Genomic DNA, 10,312 nt, shown 5'->3' on the forward strand with positions numbered 1-10,312 from the left:
TCTCATCTGCTGATTCAAACTGCACCAGCAGTCTCGGCAGACTGTTGTGGAAAGCTGTCGTGAGAATACAGCTCCTTGGGGAGTGACAAAGCTGGGCTAAGAGGGATGCACCGATCACAGAGGTGAAAGATGCTCTGATAATGCTGTGAAGACAGGGCCAACATGAATGACATCGCTAAATACATGTCTCAGGAGTGACATTATTCTAAAGTCCTCACCTTCCTCACGGTTATGTGGGCACTGATCAACTGGGCTGGAGGGCAGAGAGCTCACGCGTGCCATATAAATGACAAATCCCAAAAGGGTACGTTCTCTTTATGGGGACACTGCAGCGGGGGGTAGATTCTCAGCTTCTGTTGGTATGTCAGCGACAGACAGTGGAGGTTCCAGATCCTCCAAGGCCAAAATGAGCCAATCTTTTATGACATTGTATATTATGGGGAGTAACACAACTGTTCTGGACAAAACAGAGCTGTAAGTGCTCCTCTGGAAAAATGCAGTTGTTCTTATCAGTCCTAAGTTGGATGCTGAACAATTCAGCAGTGTACAGGGAACCTTTTCCTACATATACAATTAGTCAGCATGTTAAAGAAATAAAATCACATGCAAGGAACAAGGTATGGTTGAGTGACAAAGAACTTGAGAACAGACAGTGCATCATAGGCTGGGTGGCTGGATACTGTCCCATGACATCTCCGCCCTCCTTGATTTCACAGGCTGTTTCACCTGCCCTTTCTGAATTACTGAAGAATACTACAAGAGAGGCCAAACATACCAAAGGAAACAGTAGCCAGAGGCAGTGGGGTGAAGGCAGTATGTTAAAAGCTACCTCATGAGACCAGTGACTACCCAGCAGCAGCCAGCTACTTAAATGCCAAGTGAATGATTTGAAGTCCTGTTCCAAGTTGAGGATATTCTGTCCCTTCAAACTTTCCATGTCATACTGGTTACAGTTCATAGGTAGCCTGAGCCTGTCAGCTCAGTAGCATTTGGAGGAAGGCTGTGATGAAGGATTCACAGCCTCAAAGGAGATCACATCTCACCAGGACCCTTGTGATGGCATCCAGAAGTTGATGCTGGGTTCACGGTTTTATATAGTGAACCTGACTTCCTTTAATTGCATCCTTTTAGGCGATTACACGACACAATAAAGGAGAGCAAACCAGAAAACTTAAAGCATTTGTTATCCAACCCATGATTAAATACTCATTTTGGAAAAGTCCTTTCCATGCAGCAAGGCCCTTAGGTTCAGAAGGTATTGATTAGTATAGTATTTGACATGTGAGTACAAAAAGTCTATATGCAGGAAAAGAAAGAGGAACATTTCTACTGCCAAATTTCAGCTTCAGAGGTAGTACTGTGAGGACTGCTGTCACTGTTTTGGCAACCCAGTCCACATCTGAGATACCAAGTACAGAGCCCATATATCCGTATCTGTGTATTTGTCTCTCCTGTGCATATATGTCATATACTAAAAAAGATGCTTCTCAGAAAGCTCTAGGCACTCCAGATGGTACTTAATAACAGAAAAAGTTACACTCTGACACGTTGCAAGGCAATAAAACTCTCCCCAGCCAAGCAGGCAGCTATGGAACTAGCACCCAGCTCCCACCCAGCCCGTGCCCACCCTGCAGTGCCGTGCCACCTAATACCGTGGTGTGGGGGAAAGGGAGGGGGAGGAGCTTTCCCAGCCTGCAACCTCAGTAAGGGACTCGTGCATTCATCTCAACAAACACAATACACACCACTTCTGTGATGGCCAGTTATCTTGCTACTCATTTTAAATCTACTATTAGACCTTTGTTGTCTTTCATTTATTTCAGTTTGGAAAGATCTAGCAAAATTTATTAGTCATCTCCAGCACAGTGCTGCCTCTCGTTCTCACCCCTGCACATTTTGAAACTTTTTGCTGAGGACTGTGTCCTCTAACTGTGGTACTTGAGGGGAGGGGAAAAAACCCATCTCAATAGACAGTTTTAAATGGGTGACCAGGACATAAAGTTTTATGACAGTACATGTTTGCAGCTTGTAACTGAAAGAGCAGAAAGTCTGTAGTTCAGTTTGAAAAAAACACCTAATTTACTCTCTAGATCACACAGGAGCTACATGGTGAATATTTGTACAACACTTTGAACAGGGAAGGCCAGCTCTGGCTGTGCAGGAAGCAGGCTTGGCTCTAGAGGAGCCTGTGTAGTTTCCCCCACCAAAGAGCCCAGTATTACATTACAGATCTACATTACAGATTGCAGGAAGGCGGCGCACGTTTGCTCACACATGCACACATACAAATAAAGTGCTTTTCACACCAACAGCCAACATCAACAGCTGAGTTCCAGGCTTCTATCAGAGCGCAGTCCAAAAGGTATCCTCCTCCACACGCCCGGTGCACTGTTCCAGCAGAGCTGTACAGGCTCCAGGAGGTCACACTGGAGGAGGAAACAAAGTTGTTTCTGCAGGCACTTCTTGGTGCCTTTTTTCGGTGGGGGCGGGGGGGGGGTGCATTGCCATGTGAGGCTCTAATCTGCAGTTCAGTGGGAGCATCCACTTCCCTTAAGATTTTGTGCCCTGCAAGAACTTTATCTTGGTTGTCCTGTAGCTTAAATTCAGTAAGACATTCAACAATTTAAGAAAGGGCTTTTGATCTAATATAAAAATATTTCTTAGGTAAAAACCCTTGCCATCGATCTCTTTCCTCTTTTTTTTTTTTTTTTTTTTGTTAAATACCTGCCATATTCTTCTCCTGCAGTACCTGTGGTGCATTGTTGAGAGTTAAGAGTGGGGTTTTTTTCTATTGAATCTAGTGCATGGAGACAACTCCCATATTCCACATGAAGATCACAGAATGCTTGCATAACTAATTTTTTAATTACTCTAGTCCTAAACCACTAATTCAGTTCAATTTTATACTGACTACATGTTGGTATTGTTAAGGTTTATGATCCAGTGATTTACAAGGCATGATAAATCTGATTTCAAATTGGTTGTATTGATGGTTTAATTGCATATGGGGACAGGAGCGTAACATTAACTCACCAAACTAGTGTATCATGGCAGTGCTGCTAGGATGGTAATTCACCGATGTAATTAGTTACATAGAACAAGCCTGTTTTAATGGTGAAGACCAAAAACAGGCTGATGAGTCCAGTGTTTTGTAAATAGTGTTTCTATCTAAGTACATAGTCCTTTTCGTAAAGTTCAGATCAATCTGAAGAAAAATTTAATACTCTGTTTCTAAAAGCTTGTTCTAATAATGAAATAGATACCACTATGATCTATGAAATAATGAAATAGATATCACTACATAGGAAGTTTTGAATTAATTTGGAGGAACAACTTACACAAATATGCATCTTTTTCTCAAAACCAACTTGCACGAAGACAGTGATATTGGTTATATCACATACAACCTGGTTTTCTAGTTGATGAAAACCTACAGTTCATATTGGTTTGATCTGGAGTGATAAATCCTTAATAACTGAAAATTAGTCTTTCATCTGCCTACTTCAGTTTGTCCATCTACAATGTGAATGGTTTAAAATCTCACTTAAACTATGTACAGTGCATTTGTTATTATCTATTATTGTCAGATATTGACAGTGTTTTGACAGCTGGTATTTCTTTGGTGCTTTTTGTCTGCCTGTTGGATGGGTTACATGATCAGGTGTTTGGCTGACCAAACAGTTCCTTCTTTTTCTTCTTACTCCCCTACGAGTCCTCGAGTAAGGAGGTTGGGAGCAGAGACCATGGGAGATGAGTGGGGAACCATAATGGTAATTGCTCATTTAAGGCTCTCCTCTGTCCCTGCTGTGTCTGGAACCACTTGTCCTGGAAGGAAGACCCCTCTAAGCCAGCATTTAGGGGAGAGAGTTGTGTACATGAAAAAAACTGTGGCAAGCAGACCAAGAGAGAGGCTCACTGATATACATGTATGTATTTTTGCTAAGAAATAGTAGTATGAAAGATATATATGGCAAATGTGCAAGTTAGACTTAAATTGTAAGCATGGTGGGAGCTCAAAGCCCTTTATGTTGCCTTGAAAGCTACTGCTCAATGCATTTCATGTGTAGGTATCGTGAAACCAGGCACCTTGTCACATCCCATTACCTAAATATAAAAGCTATTCCTTACTATGCCGGCGTGCAGTATTTGCTGTTCTGTTAATGACACTACCGTGTTCCTGACCTTCTCATTAATTAGCACTTCCAATGTATTTTCCAACATCCTGATTTCAGCTCTGTCCTGTGAGCATCACATTGTACATAAAAAATGGCTTCTTATATGGAAAGCTTTGTTTTCATTTGAAATCTCTTATCCTCCAGTTTTCTTAAATAGGAAAAAGTAGTCAAAGTTGCCAGTACAGAAATTCGCAGAAATTACAGCACTATCTGATCATATATCAATTATACTCACTAAACTATGGGTAGGTTCAGAGTGGAAGTGACTCTACCTCAGGTAGAAAGGAAAAAAATGAGTATCACAGGAGCTTCTACAAAGAAGGTATGTTTGGAACCAAACAGAATGTCTTTTTCTTAATTCTAGTGAAAGCTATGTCTTGTGACTCTTCAGATATCATTTCTAAACTTTATTTTAAGGCTTTACAATTTCCAGATTTATTTTGGAATAGGTTTATGTTCCCTTTCCTCCTCAGTTCCCCCCTTATATTGTTCAAAAATCATCTACCACTCATGGTCATCCTTTAGAAGACAGTGGACACTCCAAAATTGCAGGGCACTTAGAAGAAGGCACCTGGCCAGCAGAGCAGGGCCCAGTGCTACAGAGCTGCCACGTCCCTGCCTTGCCCCTGAGTGGCCAGGATGGAGCAGAGGGAGCAGCTTTAACTGCAGAGCAGTTCAGCCCTCACAACTGGGGCAGCTCACAGTGGATTTGTCGTGACAGTTACATTTGTGCTACCTGGTAGGATCCCAGCAAAGGCAGAGGTGGAAACCCATGCTGTCTTTGGTAACAAAATTTCAAGGTGGAAGTTCTTCCTAATTTTCTGTACACGGCTCTTCAACTGGAAACCCTTCCTAGGGCCAAAGAACACCATCTTCCTTAGAACTAAGGGTCTAGTTTGCCCCTTTAATGACATTTGTTATATAGTTCAGTAATGCCATTCTTGAGCTAAAAACACACTGAGCCCCTCTTAACGCACTGCACTTACTGCCTTCATGCAGTCAGACCTCGAAGAACTTATTTTTGATTCCAGTGATTATTTCAGAACTCAGGTAAAGTGTTGGGCCACTAAATCACCTTCTAAATGCAAACTGAATGCAAACACAAAAATTAATAATAGTCAAATCACTTGCCCAAAATTCATACAAATTCATGCGCTGGTAACTATCTTTAAAGAATGGAGAGAAGGCTACAAACAAATGCAGAAAACCTGTGTTGATGGGTAAATTGTAATATTAATCACATCAGCTAGGAACTACTGCAATTCCTGCATTACCTCTTTTCTGCTAATGTTTTGCAGAGTCTTGTTTTTCCATTGTGGCATTAACTTGGATGTAAACATCCTTGCTGTCAGTGTTTATTTAACATTAGCTCTGTCGTCAGAAGTGCTTGAGTTGCACGACATTTCTAGATTTTATGCTCCAGAAATACTTTGCTTCCACCACAGAATTCTTTTTGATATGCTTAAAAAAAAAAAACAAACCAACACAACAACGAACAAAACAAGCAAAAGGAAGGGTGCATAATGTTGTCCAGGCCTATTATACTTTCCCCTTAAAGGAATCTCTTTGCACTCCCAGTTGAGCATTCTGCATCTTTTCTGCATTTATAATACAGACGGTAGCAGCTAGAAGTTACTATGATTACTGTACCCACCTATTCACCAGTTTTATATTTATTATATAGTTGACAGAAGTAGAATAATTATAAGAGCATTAGGAAAAAAATCCCTTGATCAGAAAGCCACCCCTTTCGTGCTAGTCAGGGGCAGGTGCCAGCTGAGACTTGCTTGAGTAATGCCAAAATAACACTGTGTGCAATCACCCTCCCTGCTAACCGGTAAAACATTTAGATCAAAATAAATAAACAAAAGAAATATGAAATTCAGTCCTAATTTCATCTGATAATTCCATAATCTCCTAGGTTTAAGAAGAAAACAGTAATTTTCCCCCAACCATGCATCTTTAAAAAGAAATCAGGATTCAAAGCGTAAGCACAGCTGCCTGTTCCAAAACTAGCGCAGTTAACTTGGCATCATCTTTTACAGTTCTCCTACAAACTGCTTCATAGACACAGCAATTTCAAAGTCCTCAAGTAGGAATTGAAGGGGACAGAGAAAAGAAAACATGCTCATCTTTTTTCCTTTTGAGGAGACTTTTTACGCAACTCTCGTGAAACCTGCACCCCTATGTACCTTTGAAGACCACCCCCCACCACTGCCTGGAGATGGCTGCTAAGACCAGACTACTGCAGACCCAGATGCGGTCCCTGGCTGAGGGAGGCACCTTACAGGCTCCTTGCGGGCCATCTGGGGCGGGGTTTTGTGTTACAGGGCCCGCTCGAACGGAGACTTTGTAATTAATGAAGAACCTCACGCCAAAACATGTAATACCAGCTGGCATTCCAATTGTACCACAGGCATTTTCATACTCAGTACTTCCATATCATACGTTGGGGAATTACTTTCTCTGAGTGGAGAAGTCCTGAACAAAGGCACAGTGTAAGCTGGCTTTTTCCATCACAGAAAGGAAAGGTATCGCTGCTGTGCCCAGAAGAGCTGTTTAAAGAGAGGAGCTGCTCTGTTGAGAGTACACCCTGCTTCAAGATCCGATGCTCAATTTGGAGTTTGGGCATTTAAATAAGCTCTGAGAAGCCACCATCAATTTTTAGTGCTTATCCTAAATTAATAAAAAGGGGTCATCATTTTTGCTAGTGGATTTGTTTTGTTCAGCCACACCAAAAGCTGTCAAGATTAACCTGGGCCCATTTATGGGAAAATGGTATTTACTTAAGTATGACACCAAGAGAAACTGCTTTTCCTTTTGGTGCACAGTAATTTTAAAGCACATAAGAACAGAGTTTATAGATGCAGAGCTTGGGTTATTGCTGATAAAATACAGTTTCTAATCATCAGCAGCTCTGCTAACTAACAGTCACATTTATCTGCGCTGCACTGTGTGAGGATTTGGCTTGCGGGAGATCTGTGGGAAGTATCTGTCTTTGCTCTGATCTTCCTTTACCATGTTTAGGTAGGTTTGAGTTTGCTCACTACAGTTACCAAGAATTTGTAAATTATCCTCACAAAAGACCTGAGTGTTCAAAATGTGTCTTCTGTGTCATCACTGCTTTCCTAACATAAATTTGTAAGTCAAATGTAGTGCCTCACTCTGGGTAATTTCCATTAATTCTTAAAAGGTTTTTCATGGGTATGTTATTTTCACAAACATCTGAATTTAAATTACAGCTGCCTTCTAGCATCTAATATTCAGCATTTGAAAGTCTTGGTTGCATGTATTACTCCACCAATAAGAGTTTCTCTTTCTTCCCCCCCTCAGGGCCGATGTATCAACTTCACCCGAGTTCAATCTCAGTAGAGAAGGAGAAGAGGATACCAGGAGGAAAGACAGCCACATTGCCACTTTTCAACCAAGCAGAGAGAACCAAGCACTTCCTCGCATTTCTTGGATCACCTTCAAGCTCGAGCTCAGAAGGTTTCTGCATTCTCCGCTCCCAGGAGCCAGCATTGCTGTACCAAGCTCCTGCGTTTCACCCCAGTGTGTTGATACTCTGTGAGATTTGCAACAGTGACAAGAGGAGAAGCATTGACTTGCATGCCTGTGCTTTTATAGAACACAAAAGGGAGAATACAGACACCAAAGATGATAACATTTTTCTATTTTTATTATTTTATGTTTTTTTAAGGACTACAAATTCTCAGGACATAATGTGCTCTTAGCGGAGATGCAAAGTTTCTCAGATGCAGAGATGGCACGTGTTATTTAAACAGGGACTACTAGCCAAAGGCGGAGGATAAAAATTCCCACCAGGCTAAGCAAGCGCAAGAGTTGAGTGCCTTACAGCGATGTCAGATCACAAAACCCTTGCGAGTCTCCCATCGCATCGTGCCTTACGGGAACCTTCTGACTGGAAATCTTGTCATTCTAACACTGAAAAGTGCACACGCATGACAAAATGTAGACAGGATGCCTCAAGGTACTGGTAGCAAAGCAAGACTTTGCCCTTTAGTTTTTGAAGACACCTTTCTTTCATTATGCACCCAGGACGGGAAGAAAATTAATAGAGCGTTATTCCACGGGAAGACAGCCTGTAACTAGAGATCTTGAGCAGAGTTTGAGGGACTGATGCTTCAAGACCTTGACACTGTGGCTGGTGGTTTTTTCCCCTTTCCTGCATTCAGAGTTCAGTAGCGCATAAAACATCATCATCTATAAACATACCTAGCAGTCGTAGGCTTATGTATTTTTTTTTTTTTTTTAGATTAAAAAAAGCAGTAGCCACTAAGCTGGTATCTCAGGGTTTTTTTTCCCCCCCAAATCTCCAAGGGCTCTTCAGCGTCACAAGCCAGCAACTCTCTTTGCATGAGAATTTCAAAGTTTAATTAATATAATTAAAGGCAACAGCAAGCAGCAGCCTGTGAAGATTTTGCTCATCTTTTTTATGCCTTTTGACATTGAATGACCTATTACTGTATGTGCATTACTCGGTTTTCGAGGGGGCACCGAGCATTGGTTAAGATTCAGCAGTGGAAAAAGACCTCCTTCCATCAATTTAGAAATTAAATTTACAGGAGCGTCGGCCATCACAAAACATTGACAATGTATGTATTATAATTTTTTAGAAAAACCAGTGTCGTGTCACGTCGACGATGCCAAATTATGTTAGCGTGAGCGGAAACACTGTGGGGGAGGAAGGAGGGAGCAGCTGAAGAAAAAGGCTCAAATGATCCAGTCACTTTCGATACTGTACTTCAGATGCAAAATGGATATTCGAGTCGAAACCTGACAAAGCGCGCCCGCTTTGATGGGAACTGGTATAGACAATGACCAGTGGCTGGGTCAGTGGGATGTCTCTCTGCGAGCAGGGAGGCTTATCAAATGACACTAAAAATAAGTTCAACAACCATCACGTTGGAGGGGAAAAGGCGAACATTTCACATTTGGTGGGCATGAATGTGTGCAAGATGGAAAGAGCAATGCGAAGCATCCTGGTCTAATTATCTCCTTTGTGCTCTTCATTGAAATTGCAAAGGACATAAATAATTCTCTTGGTTGATGTCCAAATTCGTGGCACTGCCCAAAGAAGCCTTTACATATATCCACTCGCTTACATCTTTTGCTTGAGTTTATTTATGCCACTGGTAGCCTCATCATCAACAGCCATGTGTGCACAGCAGACTATAAATAAAATTATTATCTAAGTTTCAGTGATTATTTCCTTCTTCTTCTCCTCCCCCCTAGCCTCCCATCCTCTTCTCACAACTTACCCTTCATTTTGCCAGCTACACGGTCACCCTCGATACTGGCTTCCAAAGATAGCCCATCTTCCTGTGGCCCCGCGTGGCGTGCCGACAAAGCCTGCCAGAGCCTAACTCAGGGGCTCCCAACTGTTCCACACCTATTGAGAACCTGTCACCAGCTCGTACAGTACGTAGCATCAGTCACGTAAACAGAACAACCAAGTGTCCACAGAGACAGCTTGTCGCTCCCGTACCTCGCAAAATTGCAGCTTTGATACCACTGGCTGTTGGTTGGGGACGTTTTAGCCTAGTTGCATACACAAGGCTGATTCTGTCCATGAAGCCCAACCATCAACAAGTCTTTGGCTTATTTCAAGCCACTGATTAAACCTCTGTGTACTCTCCATCTTAACTTGAGATGAAGAACCAAAACTAGGTAGGTTTGCTAGGACATGGATGAGGTTCAGTACCACTCCTTAAGATACTTGAGGCAGTACAGGCAGAAACACTGATCTCATCAGACACCAAGTAAAAATAAACTCTGCTCTTGTTTTACTTACTTTTCCTTGATTTTTAATGTGAACGCGACACTTCTTTTGAGATATCACTGGAATTGTCAGCTTGCATTTTGAGCAGCGTGTTGCATAACAGGAAAACATGCAGATGAAGAGGATTTTTTCCCCTCACATGTATCTGCTGTCTCTCAAAGAATATTTGCAACAAATAGACCCACAGAAATAGAAATCCACTAATAATCTTTTGTCCTCTCTAGCTGTCTATCCATATTCATTAAAAACTGTAGAACGCACAATTTTTCACAGAGTGGCTGATACCAAGCAAAAACGTATTTCAGGTATCTACATTGATTTTTCCCTTCTAATT

General features: G+C 41.8%; 1 protein-coding gene across 1 annotated transcript in view; it reads left to right on the forward strand.

Annotated features, from left to right (window-relative positions):
- The window catches only part of ANTXR2 (ANTXR cell adhesion molecule 2), a 121,475-nt gene extending 112,078 nt beyond the window's left edge, over positions 1–9,397 (forward strand). Inside the window, exon 17 of the mRNA XM_074866991.1 lies at positions 7,509–9,397. Coding sequence (XP_074723092.1) covers positions 7,509–7,547 — 39 coding nt within the window. The 3' untranslated portion in view covers positions 7,548–9,397. The remainder of the gene's footprint in view (positions 1–7,508) is intronic.
- Positions 9,398–10,312: the final 915 nt, after the last annotated feature.

Source organism: Strix uralensis, chromosome 4, assembly GCF_047716275.1.
Source record: "Strix uralensis isolate ZFMK-TIS-50842 chromosome 4, bStrUra1, whole genome shotgun sequence".
NCBI lineage: Eukaryota > Metazoa > Chordata > Aves > Strigiformes > Strigidae > Strix > Strix uralensis.